This window comes from Ochlerotatus camptorhynchus, unplaced genomic scaffold, assembly GCF_037179485.1.
Source record: "Ochlerotatus camptorhynchus isolate MF236.1 unplaced genomic scaffold, CSIRO-AGI_Acam_v1.1 ptg000114l, whole genome shotgun sequence".
NCBI classification, from domain to species: Eukaryota; Metazoa; Arthropoda; class Insecta; order Diptera; family Culicidae; genus Ochlerotatus; species Ochlerotatus camptorhynchus.
In genome coordinates, this window is record NW_027040604.1 from 2,820,139 (window position 1) to 2,842,569 (window position 22,431).

At 40.0% G+C, this 22,431-nt stretch overlaps 2 protein-coding genes across 2 annotated transcripts; both read right to left on the reverse strand.

Annotated features, from left to right (window-relative positions):
- Nucleotides 1-3,340: 3,340 nt before the first annotated feature.
- Nucleotides 3,341-4,642, reverse strand: LOC135699722 (ceropsin-like). Its single transcript, XM_065220013.1, has 2 exons — nt 3,830-4,642; nt 3,341-3,758 (listed from the first exon to the last, which is right to left on the reverse strand). The coding sequence occupies exons 1-2, from the start codon at nt 4,541-4,543 to the stop codon at nt 3,351-3,353; spliced, it is 1,122 nt and encodes a 373-aa protein (XP_065076085.1). The 5' UTR covers nt 4,544-4,642; the 3' UTR covers nt 3,341-3,350.
- A 15,929-nt stretch (nt 4,643-20,571) lies between these two features.
- Nucleotides 20,572-22,200, reverse strand: LOC135699747 (rhodopsin-like). The gene is made up of 2 exons (XM_065220064.1): nt 21,297-22,200; nt 20,572-21,226 (listed from the first exon to the last, which is right to left on the reverse strand). Exons 1-2 carry the CDS (start codon nt 22,020-22,022, stop codon nt 20,819-20,821), a joined length of 1,134 nt encoding a protein of 377 aa, XP_065076136.1. The 5' UTR covers nt 22,023-22,200; the 3' UTR covers nt 20,572-20,818.
- Between the last annotated feature and the right edge of the window lie 231 nt (nt 22,201-22,431).

Below are 22,431 nucleotides of genomic sequence, written 5' to 3' on the forward strand. Positions count from 1 at the left end.
TTTCTGCATTCCACGGAAAGAATTTCGGTGGCACTTGTTGTTTAATTGAACATGTTTTTTTTGTATGAATACAGGATGAAATCCTTGTCTTTAAAACATTATAATCTAATCTAATCTAATCTAACACAAACACAGCCAGTTCTTGAAAGCATTCTGAAAAATGATGGATATACCTCAATAATTTTTCTTGTCTATTGAATACATGTTACACATCATAGATGCTCAAAGCACATCAAAATGGCCAGGCCTACTGTGTGGCAGTTAAGGGGCAAGATACTTCAGAAGCATCGGGTCTGTTTAAACTGGAGATGTAGACACGATGCTTCTGAATCCGATAAATGGATGATACGAAGGCATCTCGTACCGTACGTTTCGTTGTTGCTCTGCAGGCCAATACAGTGAAAATACCCACATGTCGGTCCCTGAAGGAGGTCCAATAAGGACCGGAACGTTGGAAAACTTAACATATATGTGCCCCCACTATACTACGCATAAAAGCATATCAGTCCCGTCTGAAAGAACAGCAAACCAGGGGGCAAGACAGCTCCTAATCATGAGAAATTTCAGAGTTGCTTTTGAGGCACCTCGAGTAACTCACATTGCTCAGTGAGCAACATATGAAGGTGCGAAGTCTAAAAGCTGTTATCAAGCAAAACAACAACAAAAATCGGGACTTCCGGCCTACAACTCCAGGCGAGTATGGTTGCGATTCTGAACTTTCGGTCCTAAATTTCCTACGGTGTCCAGCTCCCGGGATCACTCCTCGAATGGCCCACGAATAAAAAAAAAATCAAAACGTACGTGGGCTGAGGACTAAAATCGACTCGTGTTTCTTAGCTGTTGAGGAGGTTGAATATGATTTATTTGTACTGACGGAAACGGGACTGAATGACCGGATCTATGCATCGCAACTTCGGATCACTTTATTCCGTCTTCAAGTGACCGATCTCCCCTGCACAGTCAAAGATCGCGCGATGGAGGCGTTCTGACTGCTGTCTCAACTAGACTAACCAGCTACCTTAGTACCTCGTCCATTTCCAGTCTGCTGGAACAGCTCTGCATTGTCGTGAAATTTCCACAAAACATCATCCGTGAGCACCATAGTTAGGTCTCGATTGAGTCCCCGATCTCCCACACTACCATTTGCGACTACAACCAAGCTGGTTTACAGTGGCGCTTTACCAACTACGGCACACCATTCATTGACTCACTGCTATTGCATATGCCGGTGGCTTGCTGTACTCTTTTGGACGGATTTTACTTACACGGGTTTAGTCAAGTAAACACTTTTCCTAACCGAAATGGACGTTTGCATTACCGGCCACTGATCAGTCTAGATGCTGATCATCCCGCTCTCGTCGTGTCATTCAGGTTACCTACTTCGATTTCAAATAGACCAATCTACATTCACTCAATTCTCAATTCTCTTCATCGACTCTCTCTTTCGTAAATAACTCTACTACAAAAACATTTCCTGTCGTCTTTGTCGTATTAGATGCTAGATTGTTGCGTCTTCCCATCGATCTGGGTGTCCAAAATATCCGGAAATATCTTGACACGGCCGTGATGATCCAAAGAGAACGTCGATGAAGAGAATCGATCAATACAGAAAGGGCCTATTGAAAAGTGACGCGAGAATTTTATTTAACAAGACTGACGTCTAATATATCGACAGTGAGCATGCATAAGGGCGTAAACTCGATGTTCGATTCTCTTCGTCGATTTTCTCTTTTGTTAATAACTCGCTAGCTGGTGCTTTTGATAGCCAATACAACCTGTTACAACTCTGCATTGAACAAATTCTAGAAAATTGTTTCGCTAATTTTGAGGTACATTGAGTTACTCGCAGCAAAAACGGAACTCAGAGTAAAGCAAACCGAGAAAAACGCTGTTGAAAATATATTTATCCACTGTTATGGATGGGACAACCAAGTTTTGGTAATTTTAACGACATTATCTGAACAAAACATGGAACTTTTGTGGACAATGTAAATTTGAAGTAGTTTACAATCGATTCTAATGGTTAACTAATTTCTGACAAAAACACATATGGGACCTTCATACAAGATCTACCAGACAGATAAACCGAATTAGTTCATGTTCATACTAAATGCCTTGTCAGCTTGCTTTAGGTTTACTTGACCAGACTTAATACTATAATATTTGTTATTAAACCCTTAAAGGTCACCCATATTAGATTCGTTTGCGTTGCGTTGAGCTGTCACTTTGCCGCAACGCGTCCGATCCGGATCTAATGTGCGTGGGCCTTTAACGTGGATAGTTCACTTTTCGAAGGTGCCTTACAGTAGTGTAAGATCTACCAAACACTAATTCTAATCTCTTGCTGTTGTGCTCTGGAGGTTTGGCTCTGCCGTCTAATAAACTGCCCATTAAAGCAATGTAACAAATGTAATTGGGACATCGTGGGTCGGTGGGTGTTTTGATGATCGGTTCATAAGCTGCGTGTAATTGACAGGGACGTAGACTTAGTATATCTTTGGGAATTCGTTGAGTTACTGTTATAATTTCACCATATTTCCACTAATGATTGAATTCCGCACTATTTGAAACTGGCAATCGTATGCTCGGCCGAATAAGAAAATTTTAACCGGATCAAAAACCAAATTATGGAAGCTAAACTTGACGTCCGTTCACAAGCAAAACCAACTTCAATCAGGTGTTCTAGTATGATATGTCGTGAGAAAATATATTGCATTTTAGAGTACATGTTATTTAACATGTCGTTAAAATTGCATGCTATTTCAAATATATTGTGTATTATTTTTTCAATATTGCTTATAAGCAGACCTTCATACTTGCGCAAGAAAGCATCAAGTTAAGTAGACGAACAAAAAAGATGTTGCTGAAAGAGAGTGTCCGTTTTATATACTTAACAGTTCTTAACCACCCTACACACAATTCAAGCGTGTACCAACCTGACCAGGTTGTAAAGCCAGTGTGTATTGACCCCATTAGGTGCGAGGATGTATTTTAATTTTCTTCATCACATTTTAGGCCATCCGTAACTTGTCCGGGAATGAGATTTGAACTAGTGACCTTTACTGTGAAAGGCAAGGATGCTAACCACTACGCCTGGCTCGTCCCTTAGCAAAGAAGGATAAATAGCAGTATCAGAAAGTGAGTTCCAAGGCGTTGTTGTGATTTGTGTAGCATTTGGCTTAAACCCGTCAGATGTTAAACATTCAATTTATTTTTGCTCTTTGTTTTAAAAGAGATCTTGCTTTATTTATTAAATAATATAAACTAAAACCTAACGAAAGAAACTCTAGTGAGATCTTTACAATGTTTCGTTTAAAAATTCCTGAACCTAGGAATATGCTGATGGCAATTTAGGCTGATGGCTTTTCTTCTGTGATCATGGTCGTAGTGCCAGAATTCACTGATTTGCTGTCGTCGGTGGAATCTGTACAGGACAGTCCTGGGAACTTCTGGTACAGAGCCGCACGGTATTTCGGATGACTAATGCCGTATACAATCGGGTTGTAGACGGCGTTAGCCTTGGCAAACAACGATCCCCAGATGGTGGCCAGTGGGGTGATTGGGGCAGTCTTGAAGATACCGGTGTAGTTGATGATCAGATACGGAGTCCATGCCATGAACCACAGTGAGATGGTGACCAGGGCTACCTTGGCCAGCTTCATTTCAGTGCTGGTACTCTGATTCTCCTGTGATCGAAGTGAGGCAACGTTCATCTTCTTGGCTTGTTCGCGCATGTTTTTCTCGTGAGCAGAAACGGCCTGTTTATGCGGAAAGGTAAACGGGACGTTGATTAGAGTTTATTACGTTAACCATAACGGGAAATATTTACCTTGATGATAAAGATGTACGAGTAGATGATCAACAGCAATGGTGCAAAGTAACAGAAAATCGAGTACACCAGAATGTATGAGCGGCTGAGCAAGGTGTCGGTGAGATAATCAGTTCCACAAGCGGTCATGTTACCTTCTGGGACATATCGGTTCCATCCGAATAATGGAGCGAGTGTCCAGGCAAGGGAAGATGCCCACACGAAGAGGATCTGCAGCAGAGCTCCATTGTTGGTCAACGGCTTAGCCGAGAGACCCTTGACGATAACATTGTAACGATCGAAGGCAATCAGTGTCATGCTCCAGATTGAGACACAACCGAACAATGATCCGAACATGCCATACAATTCGCAAGCGAACGGTCCCAGAAACCAGGTTTCGTTGTAACAGTTGAACACCATTGGCGGTCCCATCGTAAACATCATCAGGAAATCCGAGAAGGCCAGATTGACCACTAGCAGGTTGGAGGGGGTTCGGAGTGTCCTGGTGCAGGTGAAGACGTAGACTACGCAACCATTTCCGGCTAAGGAAATGAAGCACAGTATAAAGATGGCGATTCCGAGAATCGAGTGCCATAGCGGGTTTAACGGTGGGAACTGATACCAGTGGGCATCTACTAGGTGCAGCATATCCGCTGGGACTTTATCCACCACGGTCAGATTGGCGACCGCGCTTTGGACCCAAGCCTGGAAATGAGGTTCCGCGAATGCAGCCATGGTGACAACTCTCTTCCTTGAAGCACGATTGACACACTAACAATAAGCACACTTGAACTTGAATGAAGCCGAAGAAAATCGCTTATTTAGGGCGAACTACTTCGAACTGATGTGATAGATTTTAGCGACACTAAATCTACTCAAAAGAGCAATGGTTTGATGTTGTACCAAGGAACAACTCGAAGGAACTTGACGATATGTAAGTCTTTTATACTTGAACCAGCTCTCCGAAAAATGTCGTAATTCGATTAGGGAACGATTCAGGATGGATATATTTTTGTTCATAATTTCATACGTTAATCCTCTCAGAAACATAACTGCATGTAAATAGACATGTGCGGACTCACCACGTGAGAGCATTTGTACGAATACATGTAGGTACTACCGCCGCTAGCATTTGTTTCACCAATCAATTTGGATTAGGTCTATTGATAAGCTCTACGCAAAATTCTCTGACGAAACTAACATGCATTCTTCTGAGGTGGTAGAATGGTTCTGGTTATTTATTTGAAGTTCTAATGACGTAAGATGATCACCGGGCATCCAGAAAACAGAACCGGTTTTCGGGTGATGACGGGCGTAATCTTACACCGGATCGAACCAGATACCTCTACTAGTGAAAACGAAGAATGTCATGATTATGCTGTTCCTGTTTTCTATCGCCAATTTTGTTTTTTTTTTTCGATCATATTGTTTGGAATCGGTGGCATGTTTGACGGTGATTATTTAACCTTTTGTTTTTGCATACACACTTTCGCAGTTTTGATGTTCGGTAAAGAAATATTATAGCATTTGTTGATTTGACGATTGCATAGTAATTATTCTTCATTTTGCTGACTTACGATTAGTCAATTTCTAAAGTTTGAAGATTTGTGAAATTGTTAGCTGAATGTCCAGCAAATTGCGAAAGCTTAAAGCAATATTTTTATAACCGGTTCTCTGATTATTGAGGTGACCAATGCATTGCACATAAGACCTATTGTTATAAATGTACGAGTAATGTAGTAATGTACGAATAAAATGTAACAGGTTCTAGATTACTACAATTTTGGTATTAAGCCCTGCGCTTTGATCAAAGAGCGTATAGGGCATCGTTGTGCCAGGTTGGTCGTGGCACATTTCGAGTATGAGAGGGTGATTGCAGTTGGCTCAAAAGTGCCTGAGTTAAATGCAAGGACTTTCGATGATTACCCGTAGTTGCGATACTTTAAAAATCGCTATAATAAATCTTAAAAAAACGTAGTTGCGATAGTGAAGATGTATACCCATATTCTCGTTAATGTTCGGGCGTGTTTACCATACATTAACCTTTTTATTCGATTTTGTGGGGGAATGGGTTTCGGGTGTGTACGGGCATATGGGTGATAATATTAAGTTTACCTTAGAATAAAGTTGAAACATTGAGGAATGTATCGCTTCAGCTTGAGGGACCGATGAACCATTCAGATGGCCCACATTACCGCAAAGTACTAGGGGAAATGGATGTAATGTCGGCCAAAATGCCCCTAATTTGGGCCCATACGAAAATTCAGCAATCGATTAAATTTTCAATAGCGACCAAAAATAAAGATAATGACCGTCCCAATGACGCGCTCATCTAGATAAAATTGATAAATAGCAGATTTTTAGCGATGGGCCCAATCTTAGGTCCATAGGCCAACATTAGAGCCATTTCCCCTATCAGTTACAACTATATTTTTGAGCTTTACCTCTATATATTCTTTGGTGTTTCCTAGCAGATAATCATGTTGGTGTTCGCTGATTCAAAGAGTAAAATGGATAAGCATTGAGCTGTCCATAGCTGGGCGTTGTTGAACTTGTGGTACTTGCACAACATTTCATTTGAGTCAAAGTAACCATATAATTACAAAATAACTTTAAATGTAGGTTCACAGTGAGTCAATGTCACTGAGATACGATATGATTAGTTGGGTATTCAGATGAAACTAATACTTTAAAAAACTAATCCTGGTTGTATTTCTTTTTCGTTTGCATGTACTACTATTTGATATTACTAACCAAGCATGGGAAAAATCGATTAATTTCGCATTTACTACTTACTCAAACGCATACAACATCAGAAACGAACAGCAACTTGTGCGAGCCGCACTGATTTCGTTCGTATTCGCATTGCAGAATTGACCAAAACAGACAGCTGAGCGTAACATGAATGATTCTGAGTGTAGTAGTGTGGAAGATTTCTCTTTTATTATTTTTGCCATGCTGAGCTTTTTATGATTGCATTCTGCCGAGTGAGCTGAATGAGAATTTTGCAGAAAGAATCACTTTTTATTTTCTAGCTTTAAACATACATTGACACATTTAAATTGCTGTTATACAGTGTTGGGAAAATATAAAAAAATCAAATCTCACCAACGCCCAAGATCACGCTTGATTTTCGTAGACAAAAATCAACAAGCAAACAACTGCGGTTGATTTTGCAAGCTGTGATATCGCAGCTCGGAATATCAAGCTAACAAAACTTACCAACTTCAAATCTCACCAAACTGTGGTGTGATTGAGTTAAATGATTTTTGTTTTACACCCGAATGCAACCGAAACTTCCATTACGACGGCTTGCAGCAGCAGTCCCTTCGCGTCTGCTATCGGTAAAGATTAAAACAGATAGCAAACTATGCTTTCTCTTTCTAAGAAAACGATGTGCAATAGAATCATTTTTGTGTCGAGTCAACTCTCAGCTTGATGTTTGCACATTGTGACTAGTCTCGCAATATCAAAGGAGCTTGTAAAATCAATATCAAGCATGATATTTTGTTCCAATATCACGCGTGATATTGCGAGCCCATAAGAGCGGAAAAATATCAATTGATTTCTGATTATGCCAACACTGACTGTTAATATGGAGAAAACGGTTATACTGTGACACATAAACATAAGCGTCAAGCAAATACCGTAAAACTGCTGTGGCCAATTCAACTGATTTAAATCAGTGAGCCAAAAACAATATGACTCGGCTATTTAAATCGTTAGCATTCGGATCTTGAGCATTCAATCTGGTTCTCCCTCGGTACAGAAAAAATGTCGGCTGCCTTTCAGTTTATCTTTCTTTCCTTCTACTGCTGTCAGTTCTGAGTCGAGCTGCAGAGTCAACCAAGGAAGAATTTACACTCGTTCGGCAATCTGTTTGTAGGTGAGGATGGCTATTTTGATTCTGTGGTGCTCGCGCGAGTGAATGAATTTTCCCAAGCTTGTTACACGGCGAATGAGAACGACCCAAATTTGAGCTTAGTTCGTTCATAATCGCCAAAAGTGCAGGAACTCAGCGATGAGTAAAATTTGTCTCATGGTTTCCTGTGGAAAACCTAAAAAATCTGCCGGAAAATGAGGAAATTGACGAAAATTTTATTCAGTCTCGGAGTAGTACGAATAGACTGAGTGAACCTAATCTTTACTTTTCTCAAATTCGGGAATTTTTCCCTGGAAAAACCTGGGAAAACATGAGGCAAATTTACCCATCGCTGAGTTCCTGCACTTTTGGCGATTATGAGTGAACTAAACTCAAATTTGGGTCGTTCTCATTCGCCGTGTACAAACCGCACCGAGCGTTCATTCTGGGTGGTGAGCGAACCTGAAGAAGAAGAAGATGACTATACAGGATGAGTGGTACCATGAGACATTTCTCGGAATAAGTGTATTGTTAATGAACCTGGCCTACGATTCAAAGTTGGATTCTGTGATGATAAGTATCACATAAAAGGTAAAATAGGTAGCATCATCTTCATCGAAATGTAAGCATTTTTGACAATAATCATAACAATCGACTCGCATAAGTGATGATTCATTATATATAACATTTACATAACATAAACATTTGAATACATATACGAAAGGGAAGGGACGGTCCAACAGGGCACCCGATTGAAGGGATTTGGACGGGGAGAGTGGGAATGCCAATTCCCTGTTGATAAAATTTCGTGGACAAAGGGCGGGCTCTTCTCCCCACTCATTGGGAAATCTTCCTGTTAGGGGGCTCGTCTTTTTGACCAATTGTGCGATCATGTTGCTTTTTTTTTTTTTCTTTATTATAGAGATTTTTAGCCATAGGCTAGTTCATCTCTTCCGTCATACAGCGACATATTGAGGACAATCAGGGGTTATTAAGCTTGATCAAGACAAACAGAAAAGAGAGCTCACTGCTATTGGACTTAGAATGGGTGGTAAACCACTATCATCTATCATCACTACAATTTTGGTTTTAAGTACCTATATCTGTCGGACCATTTGCGTATGATTACTACACTACCAAACATCGAACTATGGGCAAAAATGGGTCCAAAATTACCCAAAGTTCAATATCTCAACAGCACGCTGAATTCCGGTCATGAAAAACAACTTTTCCGAAGGGAAATCATCCGGGGAATCGATTGCACGTGGTCTCATAGACCGGAGAGCCTTGAAGGTATGTTTTTTTTTTTTTATTAATTACTTTATTTGTACAGGCTCAATCGACCTTGAAGGTATGTGTTTTGGACCATTTTGTCCCATTTTCCCCTACTTTTTGGAGGAAATGTTTTTTCACAGCTCTATTTTTCGTAAAACATAAGCACTTTATGCATGGTTTTAGAATACTATGTCTTTAAACAACAGTCCATGAGATATTAGGGGAATACGGGGTACACTTTATAGGGGAGTAAGGGGTAAAAGTGAACCCTCGCTAAATTTATTTTTATTTAATATCATAATTTTTTTTTCTGAAAAATACTTTTTATTAAAGGGTGATACGGTCAAAATTTGGTCAATATCAACTTGACGTATTTCTTTTAATTTTGCATTTAAAAAACCTGAACACCCCTCATTTTGAAGGTGTGTGTGTGTAGAATGTTGCTCCTATTTTGATTTTGGAATTCACTCTTCAGTTGTCAAAATGCCGTCCAAGCAAGAAGAGCAGCGTATCAAAATTTTGCTCGCGCATCGCGAAAATCCGAGCTACTCGCACGCAAAGTTGGCAAAATCGCTAAAAGTTGCCAAATCAACCGTTACAAATGTAATTAAAGTATTTGGGGAACGTTTGTCGACAGCCAGGAAGTCTGGATCGGGGGGAAATCGAAAACCGGAAGCCGCTGAGACGACAAAGAGAGTTGCCGGTAGTTTCAAGCGAAACCCTTACCTCTCTCTCCGAGATGCCGCAAATAAGCTGGGTGTATCGTCTACAACCGTGCATCGAGCCAAAAAACGAGCCGGACTATCGACTTACAAGAAGGTAGTGACTCCAAATCGCGATGATAAACAAAATACGACGGCCAAAGCGCGATCCCGGAGGCTGTACACGACGATGCTCACGAAGTTTGACTGCGTGGTAATGGACGACGAAACCTACGTCAAAGCCGACTACAAGCAGCTTCCGGGACAGGAGTTTTATATGGCAAAAGGAAGGGGAAAGGTAGCAGATGTTTTCAAGCTCATGAAACTGTCAAAGTTCGCAAAGAAATATCTGGTTTGGCAAGCCATCTGTACCTGTGGCTTGAAAAGTAGCATTTTCATAGCTTTCGGGACTGTCAACCAAGAAATTTACGTGAAAGAGTGTTTGAATAAACGTCTGCTGCCTTTCCTGAAGAAACACGGTTGTTCCGTACTGTTTTGGCCGGATTTGGCATCTTGCCATTACGGTAAAAAGGCCATGGAGTGGTACGCCGCCAACAACGTGCTGGTGGTTCCCAAGGACAAGAACCCTCCCAACACGCCAGAGCTCCGCCCAATTGAGAAATACTGGGCTATTGTCAAGCGGAACCTAAAGAAGACCAAAAAAACTGCCACGAACGAGCAGCAGTTCAAGGCAAACTGGCTTTCTGCGGCGAAGAAGGTGGACAAGGTGGCTGTACAAAATCTGATGGCAGGGATCAAGCGTAAGGCCCGGCAATTCGGATTTGGAAAAGCGGAAGCCTAACTGAATATTTTTCCTGAATTTTATACTAATTGAACTTGAAAAAGAAATTTAATTTGATTTTTTAAATAAACGATTTCACCGATTTACACGCGTTTTCCCTTGACCAAATTTTGACCGTATCACCCTTTAACTTTCATTTGGTATTTTGAGTTCCGTCATCGGCCAAACATTTCAAAAGTTATAAATTTTTGAAAAGAATCGTTTTTTTTAATGTTCTAATATATAAATAGTCACCCTAATGACAAAATAAATAATACGGGTCTAATATATTGCGATAAGGAACAAAACTACCACTTTAAAAAAAAAAATCTGAGAACCACTATATCGTTTTGCTGTATACAGACAAAAAAAAGTGAAAACTCTTTTAAAACAGATAGCAGTAAATTAAAACTTATTTAACCCCAATTAACCTTAAAATTTCGAAAAAAAAACTTATTATTGCAGGCAACCTTTGGGTCATTCAAACAATCGCATCGTTTAACATTTTTATGAATAAAAATAAATTTAGCGAGGGTTCACTTTTATCCCTTACTCCCCTATAAAGTGTACCCCGTATTCCCCTAATATCTCATGAACTGTTGTTTAAAGACCTAGTATTCTAAAACCATGCATAAAGTGCTTATGTTTTACGAAAAACAGAGCTGTGAAAAAACATTTCCTCCAAAAAGTAGGGGAAAATGGGACGAAATGGTGCAAAACACATACCTTCAAGGCTCTCCGGTCTATGAAACCACGTGCAATCGATTCCCCGGACGATTTCCCTTCGGAAAAGTTGTTTTTCATGGCCGGAATTCAGCGTGCTGTTGAGATATTGAATTTTGGGTAATTTTGGACCCATTTTTGCCCATAGTGCATCGGCGCATCTGTTGAGCTAACTGTGACGGGCAGTACGATCAACAGATGGCGATAGAGTGTAAACGTCAAACGCAAGACAATTTACTACAGGTGGCGGTACTACCAACTAAGAAACATTTAAGTTGACCGTTAAATACTTATTCGATGAACAACCTACGAGAGTTATGTATGTTTGTCTGTGCTATTCCAAGGATGTAGTTAGCTTTGAGCATACTACAAGTGGAATTCTTGATAAATATGTCAAACAGCTGGTTGAGCGTTGGGGCGCAGGACATTTGTATCGTTTTGAATTTTACTTTCACTACAGCAGTGTAGTGCAAAATATAGTCGCTATATTAATACAATGAGGTGCAGAGAGAGGTGAAGCAGATCGTGAAATATTGTTGTATTAGTAAACCAAAAAATCAACGTAAACGCAATTAGTGACGTCACTAACTGGTTGTATCGGACAGGGGTTTCACTCACACAACTTAACCGATTGCTTCACCTCGGTAAGCTCATTGATATTAATAGCAACAATCAATAAGAAACTAACGATTTTAAATTGACTCACTACTTGACTAGCCTATTGGTCCCAAGCAAATCGATTAACGTACTCCATTCTAGTATAAATTCCAGTACTAAGTGCATCGCGGGATGTAAAATGTCCTTATTAAAAAAAAAAAATACTAAGTAGTCGGAGCCAGATATTGTTGGCTTCTTCTTCTTCTTCTTCTTCTTCTTCACATTTCAAGCTTATTGCATATCGCATATTAGCTTATTGCGTGCTCTCAACTTAGTGTTCTAGATGCACTTCCACAGTTATTAATTGAGAGCTTTCGATGCCTCTACCATTTTTGCATTGGTATGATTGTGTGGCAAGTCCAATCATACTTCTATGCCCAGGGAAGTCGAAAAATTTTCCAACCCGAAAAATTCCTAGACCGGACCGGGAATTGAATCCAGCCACCTCCAGCATGGTCTTGCTTTGTAACTCCGCCTTTACCGACTGAGCTAAGGGAGGCCCCAGATATTGTTGGCTACATTTCTTTTATTACAATTTGACTAGCAAGTGGTGAAAATTTCATGAAATTTGATCAACACGTTTCAAAGTTATAGACCATGGAACATGAAAAAAAAAAAAAAATTATGCTGCAGGATCACCAGAAGAATCCCTCTTGATCTGGTTCCTAGTTAGTAAAAGTATTAAAATTACTATAGCATCTGAATTGAAGAAATCTTTACCAGTAAATCGTCAAAGTATAATAAACAAACTGCTGTCAAAAGATTAAGGCTCCGACCACTAGGGCCGATGTGCACTAGGGTGGTCCATTTTGCGCGACCTCTAGACCTTCATCCATCTTAATTATTTTTGGGGTTATGAATCGAACTGGAGGGTGTCCTATATGAAATTTAATACTTTCTGTAAAATGAAGCACCCCAATGCCCAGGGATGAGAAATACTTCGAAAATAATTTAAGACCAAATATTCAGCTTTCCGTCCATATGTTAAATAATGCAAGTATTTTGCCTTTTTGTACATTACTAAAGGCCAAGAAGCAGTTTAAATGTTTGTTTTTAAAGTTGTAGCTAGATTTTAGACAACAATCTAGGTATCCTAAGGATAATCGTAAGGGTTTAAACATAATAATTTTGATATTTAGCTTAACGACATGTTAGGGGTATCATCCAAACCATCTGTAGAATAGTTCTATCATTTAAGTTATCGTTTGTTTATGGTATTTTACTAGGGTTGTCCCGAATATAAACTTCGATAAACTTTTTTTGTGTAGTAGATTATTCAAAAGCTAATAATATACGCTCTCAGGAACATATTCAAACGCAGGAAAAGATCTATTCAACACAGGGAAAACATGAGATTGAATGTATTACTGATTTTTTACATAAATCGGTAACTGTCCGACTTTATTGCCTGTATCTCGGTAAGTACAGTTCCTTCCCATTTTTGGCAACACATGATTTTTGTATTCTTTGCTTGCTAGAAAATCTATTTAAGGCTTTAATCTATTTCTATATTTCTTGACCATCCTTTGGGGATCCTCACTACTTAGAATTTCATGAAAAATTGTCCAGAAAGCACAACATTTTAGGAAAAAATTAGCTGATTAAGCCATGTTGCCAAAAACGGGAAATCACTGTCTAGATAACTGATCTTCTGGGGGTTTCTCCGTTGAATAGTTTACTACCGATTGTCAAACGCAAATCACGAATCGGAGATAATCAATTTTTTTCCCTTTATTATAGAGATTTTTAGCCATATGGCTAGTTCATCTCTTAAGATTGAAAAAATGAGAAAGAAAAAAAAATTGGGTTCTCAGAAGGAGATTCCCAATCTTGGCTGTGGTACATTTATAATGAAAAGGTGTAGAAAACTGCCAAAAGGGCCAACAAAACGGAAATACAAACAAGGAACACTCAGATATTGTGGTAAAGGTTCGCCTCCTTTAGGAAGGTGATGAGGGCGGCTGCTGCCGGGGATCCATCGCCCAACAGGTTCCGACCGGAGACTGTTCGAACGTATCTGGACGGCGTTCTCGGCGGCAAGGCATGTAATCTCCACACCGTACAGTAGGCGACTGTCGATGATGGCTCGAGCAACGCGGAAGCGGATTTCGCGATTGTTGGATCGGTGGAGGCGGGAGATGGTCTTAATTAGGTTGGACCGACTGCGACAGTCCTCCTTTACTTGTTGGAAGTGCGGCTCAAAGTATAAATTCCGATCGAGGAGCACTCCCAAGACCCTCACGGTGTTTTTGGTCGATATTGCTTGATTTTTAATCATGATGGGCTGTCCATTGTTGCGATGCCTGGTGGTACATATATGGCAGCTCACGCTCTTGCCGGCGGAAAGCTGGAAACCAACAGAGTCAGCCCATCTGACCACCGAGGAGACAATTTTGGATTATTGGCCACCTGAATCTCCATTGTGCATTGGTTTAAAAGCGCTAAAACGTGTGTTTTATTTTAGACAGTGTCATGATTAGCTCATTCTATTAAATTTAACTGTTTCGTGATTAATCCACTTAGCAGGGAGATGAAAAAAAATGTAAGTAGAGATAGCAAAATGGTGTCTAGGGCAGAGGTGGTAAATGTCATCGAAATGATGTGGGGAAAATGTCACGATATTTTTCCCCCATTCGTTTTCACAGTGAAATTTTTATACAAAAAAATAACAATAACCCAAATAATAGAACTACTCAACAAATGGTTTGGATGATACCCCGAACACGTCATTAAGCAAAATGACCATAACAATTTGATTAGGGAAAGCGATAGTGAAACATTTTTTTTTGCAGAAATCCTCAACTCACAAACACTGTGGAAACTAATGATTTTATATGGATTGGACAGCGCTTTTGTTGAAACTTACTTCCAAAGTCAAAATGGCGAATCTATACGATGAGACAGCGATTTGCTTCCTTTAGGAAAAAATGTGCATTTTTAACCCTCCGTTACTCGCGCCAACTTTTATAACACGAGTAATCGCGTGTTGTACTTTGTACAACAGTGTGAGTTTTCCATTGCCATTTTGCAGCCGAGCTACCAATCGATATGAAACCAACGGGTATTCATTAAAAACCTTGTTTTTAACTAAACAAGCTAAAATTTTATCACAGTTAACCTACAAAAATGCGGGTAATAGAGAAAATGTGAATGGAAACCGCGTAAACGGTGTCCGTACTACGTGGGATTTGACTTAATTGGCTACAGCATGGAAAATCTCGAGATCCTGACCAGATAGAAAATTACTGTCTTCGGCAAAGTTGTTCTAGAGATCATAATCTTTTTGCTGGTGGAGAGTAGTTCAGAATTTCCTCACTACGTAGCGCTAGAACACATGTGAAATTATCGCATGTGATATATCTCGAGATCATGACCAGATAGAAAATTACTGTCGTCGACAAAGTTGTTCAGAAGGTCAAGGCCTTTTCGTTGGTGGACAGTAGTTCAGCGTTTTCTCACTTCGCAGCACTAGTATACATGTAAAATTCTATAAAATATTCCTAGATCCTTATCATATAAAAAGTTACTGTCTTCGGCAAAGTTTTTCAGGAAGTCCAGATCTTTTCGTTGGTGGAGTAGTTCAGAAAATTCTCACTACGTGTTACTGTTACTGTCTTCGGCAAACTTGTTCAGAGTGTCAAGTAGTTTTGGCTGGTGGACAGTAGTTCAGAATTTTATCACTACACGTCGCTAGTATAATCGTGAAATTCTCATATAAAATATCTCGAGATCCTGACCAGATAGAAAGTTACTGTCTTCGACAAAGTTGTTCAGAAGGTCAAAGCATTTTTGGCTGGTAAACAGTAGTTAAGAATTTTGTCACCACGTGGCATAGATGTACACTTCTCGAATATGCTATATCTCGAGATCCTAATCATATAGAAAGTTACTGTCTACAACAAAGTTATTTTTAAGATATTTTATATGCGAGAATTTCACATGTATACTAGCATCATGAAGTGGGAAAATTCTGAACTACTGTCCACCAGCCAAAAGACCTTGACCTCCTGAACAACTTTCTATCTGATCAGGATCTCGAGATATAGCATATGCGAGAAGTGTACATGTATACTAACGCCACGTGGTGAGAAAATTATTAACTACTGTTTACCAGCCAAAAAGTCTTGACCCTCTGAACAACTTTGCCGAAGACAGCAACTTTCTAGCTGATCAAGATCTCGAGCTATTGAATATGGGAGAAAGGCACGTATATACTAGCACCGCATAGTGAGAAAATTCTAAACTATTGTCACCCAACCAAAAGATCTTGACTTTCTGAAAAACTTTGCCGAATACATTTACTTTCTATCTGGTCAGAATCTAGAGATATTTTATATGCAAGAGTTTCACATCTATAGTAGCGCCGCAAAGTGAGAAAACTTTGAACTACTGTCCACCTGCGAAAAAGCCTTGACATCCTGAACAACTATGCCGAAGACAGTACCTTTCTATCTGGTTGTGAACTCGAGATATTTTATATGAGAATTTCACGTGTATACTAGCGTCGCGTAGTGAGCAAATTCTGAACTATTGAGCACCAAGCAATAGGCTTTCATCTCCTGAAAAACTTTGTGAAAGGCAGTAGCTTTTTATCTGGTCAGGATCTCGAGATATATCACATGCGAGAATTTCACATGTATACTAGCGCTACGTAGTGAGAAAATTCTGAACTAGTGTCCGCCAACGACTAGGTTATGATCTCCTGAACAACTTTGTCAGAGGCAGTAACTTTCTATCTTGTCAGAATCTTGATATCCCACGTAGTATGGTCACAGTTTTCGCGGTTTCCATTTACATTTTCCCTATTATCCGCGAGTAACGGAGGGTTAAAGTAGTTACAACTTTGTAGAACATTTAAAAAAAAATGGAAAATTCAACAAAAAAGTTATGGTCAAAAACAGATTTTAAGGGGGTACTACCATAGAGTTAACTCTAAGACTAGTAGGTCCCGAAGAAACGTGCTCAACTTTTTGGCTCAGCGCTGGTACTATCTTCGGTCCCAAGCTAATCGATGCACCCCTCGAAACATGAGAAAATCCACGAACCCCTCATTTTATCAGTCAAAATTTCATAGAGAATCAAAACAAACATAGTGTAGTACCAGCATTTCAACTAGAATGGGGTACGTTAATCGATTTGCTTGGGACCAATAGGCTAGTCAAGTAGTGAGCCAATTTAAAACAGTTAGTTTCGTATTGATTGTTGGTACTACCGTTTGTACTTCATTTTCACCCTATAACTTCGTCCACTTGAGCGATAGAAAACAGTCGTGCTTGACAAATTTTCTTAAAATGACTTTATCTACAATGTTTCCATAGATGTTTATCAATTTGAACAAGACGTAAAAAAGTTATTTTCTTTTAATCTGAGTGTATATCCCCCTTAATCAAAAATTTTCACCACTCAAATAAATTACTCAAAAATTGAAGTAACATTCTAGAAGATAACAAAATGCTATACTATAAGTCACATCGGTTTTGTTTTGCTTTTTATTAGCTGTGTTCAATCTTAAGTGGTGGAGAAATATTGTCAATAATATTGATAATGTGCAGCTATATTGTCATGAATATCATCAATCTCTATACATTCCGATTCAGACTCGCTAAATTGAAAGTCAGCATCCATCGCCATCGCCATTAATGCCATCTAAACGTGAAATTTGGCTCGCAACGTTCCGATTTGAAGACGCAACCGCTGTCGGTAGCAGTCTACAGATAAGAAAAGTTTATAATATATTATTGAGAATTAATAGACATCAATTATTGCTAATTCCTAAGTTTTGCAAAGCGAAATAATGAAGTCGTCATCTTGGGAGTGATCGCTGCAAATAACCGACTCTTTCGAGAATTTTGTGACACCACAGACGTTAATCCATTTCTCCAAGTCTCTTGAGCTGGAACCCAAGAAAATATCATTCAAATGTTCATCAAAAAAACAACAGCTAGGGAAATACCTGTTTTTCACTAGAACCTTGTGAAACATTTTTGAACTTGAACTGGAAGCAGCTCTGGTACAATTTTGAAACTCCCACCGTCGAAACCCAATTTTGATATCTAGTATGAATCACTGCTGTTCCAGATAGAAATCGGTACTCCACGCAAATGTAGATATACACGTTAATCACAAATTACTCTGCACAATATGACTAAATAAGTCGTATATAGATTATGTTTACTCAAATTGGGCGTAAACTGGACGAACCAAAACACGGGAAAATTTATGTCAATTTTGTATAAAAATAAATCATATATAAACACCATTTGGATTTGTTCGCTATGCACCCAATCAAGATAATTTCTTTGTGCAATCTAAGTAAATTAATCTTAGCGTGCAAGGTTATAAATGCGCAGGGAGAAAAAAAAGTTGGAAGGGTTGTACATATACTAGATACGACCGCAGGGTTGGCGTTGGATAACGTCTGTTATGTGTTGTACTTAATTTGTATATTATATTTTAGGAATATTCCTTAATAACTCTTTTGCGAAAGTTTGGTGGCCCTGAAAAGGGCCGTTTTGTTGGGTTTGCTCTACTCTGTCGCCCTGGAGGAGCTTTGGAATGATGTTGGTAGTTCGAAGACAGACAGCATCTCCCCTTCCAGCGTTCCCACACCCCAGTACCCCAGGCTCTGCTGCCGTTGCTCTGCTTCCGCTGCTCTGGTACTGCTGCTCTGCTGCTCTGCTGCTCTGCTGCTGGGTCGACGATCGGATAGACAATGATGGAACGGGCGACCTTGTTGGACGCTTATATAGTAGAACAGAAAATATCAGAGGTGTCAGATACTCGCATTTGATGTCTCGGTTGGAGAAAGTATAAGAATATAAAAAAATCAATCGATTTTCACCATCTTTAGACAATGGTTTACTTTTAACCATTTTTCAATAGTTTCCAGATCATTCTGGTTTTTTTTCAATAGTTTTGAAACATTCAGCAAATTGCTAGAAATATTTCCAATCGATTGATGCCAATATCTCGTAAATCTTTCGAGAGACGGTTGAGTTATTATCGTTCAAAATCTTTCAATTTTGTAACGCATCCAAAATGACTGTTTTCAATTTTGTACCCCCGTATGTTGCCAAAAAATAGTTCACCCATTGAACGCCTTTCTCAGTCAGGCGCCACATTTTTGTAGCCAGTTTATTTTCCGAAGTGGCAAATCTATGTTTTAATTATCTAAGCCTAGACCTAGACCGAGGATGATCTTGAAATAAGGAAAAAAAAATGAGTTAGTTATGCCGCGGATACACTTGTATGACCAACTATGAGCAGGAGCATTACTTGTATAATAAATTATGAGAACATCCATGGTCACACTTGTATAGTGTTTGGATTTGCTCATAATTTATTATACAAATAAAGCTCATGTGCATAGATTGTGATGAAAGTGTATCCGCTGCATTAGTCTCTTCATCTATGTTATTGTTAATCTTCTTTTCGATGTACTTTAGTTTGAGGTGAATTAAGACTAGGTTTCGGATACATGGTCATTATCGGTGTCATTACTTAATTTTGTTGCTAGGGAATCCAATTTTTACTAAAAAGGGGCACGCCTTTGGGAGAGTGCTCTCACTCTTCGAAAGGTATAAATAACGGGACCTTTCAATTAGAATCGTTTCCTTGCGGAAAAAAAATGAAAGTGGGGAATCTAAGCTGTCGGTTGGTGCGTGTTCCAGCGATACTTATTTTCTTTCAGAGGCACCATGTGACGCCTGTGATTGTGTACGCGAGAACATACGAAGGGGTGAAATAAAAACTATAATCGGCTTCCGTAAACCATGTCCTCGATTTAAAGCATATCCACGTCAAACTAATCCATGATTAATAAGTGTTTATAGTCATTGTTCGAGTTTGCCTGTTATGTTCCTTTTTCACGTTGATCTAGAAGGTGGTTCTTCATATTATTGATGACGCATCAATCGAAACTAACTTCCAGCACTTTTTAAATAAAGCTCATTTTCACGATCGCATTCTTCGGTACACGGGTTAATAATATTTAGATGGTTTAAAAAATTCCAGATAATCATGACATATAAATATAACTGACTTGTGCACCGAAGAATTAACTTTCTTCGCCAGGAATGTTTTCACTAAATAAGAAACAGTAATACAAAAAAATTGAGAATGAATTACATGGGAATCGTGAAGAGGTATTCTGAGGGGAAGTCCATGGAAATCGGAGGAGTGTTTAAGAGAATCCTGAAGAGGGTTCTAAACGAGTTCTGAAGAAAATTCATAGGAAATGGAATTCAAATGATAATCTTAGAAGAATTTCAGGGAATTTCCATAAGCATTTCAAAGGAATTTGAAGAAGGAATTCATAGGATAAATCCAAAGGAATCATGCGAATTCCTGGGCAATTATGACTACAGTGTCAAGGGAATATATGAAGTTGTCACGCATCCTGAAAATATTACCATCCCACTAGAAGCGTTGCGTAATTTGTGTACGGCACCTAGTAAAACCTCAGAAAGCCTAGTCAATTTAGGCACGGTGTTACGAAGCCGGAAGTGGCGGGTTCGATTCCCGGTCCGGTCTAGAGCACTTTTAGGATTGGAAATTTTCTCGGTAATCTTTATGGTTGCCACACAATACACAAATTCAAGCTCTCAGGCACAGGCTCTCATGTATAACCCTCGCATAAGAAGCGTAAAACAAAGACAAGCCTAATGCTATGCTCAGACTAGGGAGTTACACCATGCGTCATCATTAAACTCTGGTTAAAACTCACCCCTCAGGAACACATTGAAACATCAATTCAAAACAAGCAATTGTTAGTAAATATCTATGTTTATTACTACAATCTATGCCTGCTGCTACCTCAGTGCATAAGTCTTTTCCCGGGAGATCATCTGTCAGTGTTACAGGAAACAGGAACAAGAGACATTAACTCTCATTAGGTCTCTTCCATGGCACTAAACTAACAACTAAAAAAAAATGAGCTTATAACATACATGTCAAGTGGTTAACGCGCAAAGTCTTGTTGTTTGACTGATGAAAACTAATTCGAGGATGACTTAAGCATTGTTCGTAGTGTCGGATGCAACCGTACCTCCAGAGGCGACCGACTGATCATCGCCTACGACTTCCGGCGTGCACGACAACGATGGGAATCTCTTGTACAGGGCAGCACGGTACTTCGGATGACTGATGCCATAGATGATTGGATTGTACACGGCATTGGCCTTCGCGAACAGCGATCCCCAGATGGTGGCCAATGGGCTGATCGGAGCGGTCTGGAAGATGCCGGCATAGTTGATGACTAAATACGGAGTCCATGCCATGAACCACAGCGAGATAGTAACGAGGGCGACCTTGGCCAGCTTGATTTCAGCGCTCTGCTTTGCGGCATCCGAAGATCTGAGTGAGGCAACGTTCATTTTCTTAGCCTGCTCTCGCATGTTCTTCTCGTGCTCGGCAACGACCTGTTAACGATAAATAAAGAAGTTCGATGATCAACAAACTAGTGGACTGTTATTTATGCTACAGCATTACCTTCAGGATGAATGTATAGGAGTAGATGATCATCAACAGTGGGAGCCAGTACACAAAGAATGAATACGCGATGATGTAGGAAACGCTGACCATATCTTGGGAAAGATAATCCGTTCCACAGGCGGTCATGTTGCCCTCTGGTACGTATCGGCTCCAACCGAACATAGGAGCCAAAGTCCAGAAGAGCGAGTTGAGCCACACGAGCATAATCTTCACGAGCGATCCGTTGAAAGTCATTGGTTTAGCTGAGAGACCTTTCACGATCACGACGTAACGATCGTAGGCAATCATGGTCATACTCCAGATTGAGACACAACCGAACAATGATCCCAGCAATGCGTAGACCTGACAAGCCATTGGTCCAAAGCTCCAGGTTTCGTTATAGGAGTTGATCACCATCGGTGGCGCCATTGTGAACATCATCAGGAAATCGGAGAATGCCAAGTTGATCACGAACATGTTCGACGGACTGCGTAGCGATTTGGTGGTTATAAAGATGTACATAACCATTCCGTTACCGCAAATCGAAACACATGCAAGCACAAAAATGGCAAACCCAAGGATTGAGTACCACAGCGGATTCAACGGTGGAAATTGATACCAGTGGGCATCGACCAAGTGTAACATCTCCGCTGGAACCCTATCGACCACGGTCAAGTTGCTGATCGCCGCCGCCGAAGCAGCACTCCACGAAAAAGCCATCGGTGCTGACGGTTCTCCCAACATCTTTCACTGTATTCTCACTTTTTACGAATAAAACTGAGATAACTTCTTATCCTTCAGGATGTTTTCTGAGGCACTAAGTTGGAACGCGATAGAATCCTTGGCTTCACGGGGTTCACGGGACAACTTGTCCAGATGCTTCGGGTCTTCTCTACCGAATCTCGAGGGCGACTCGATTCCAACCATGTCATACATAGACTATTTATACTGCTACTCCTTTCGCGGGCGGGTTGCCTTCCGCAAGAAGAGTAAATTAGATTATGTCGTCTCGGGTTGCGTTTTCTAAGGGCAGACGGCTGCAAGCGCGCGGAAGCAGACGAAAAACACTTCGGTTTGTTTCACTTTCTTCGAGGTTTACAGTCTACGTCTTAAACCATGGTTTGGTTCCTGCTTGGATCGCATTGCTGCGGAA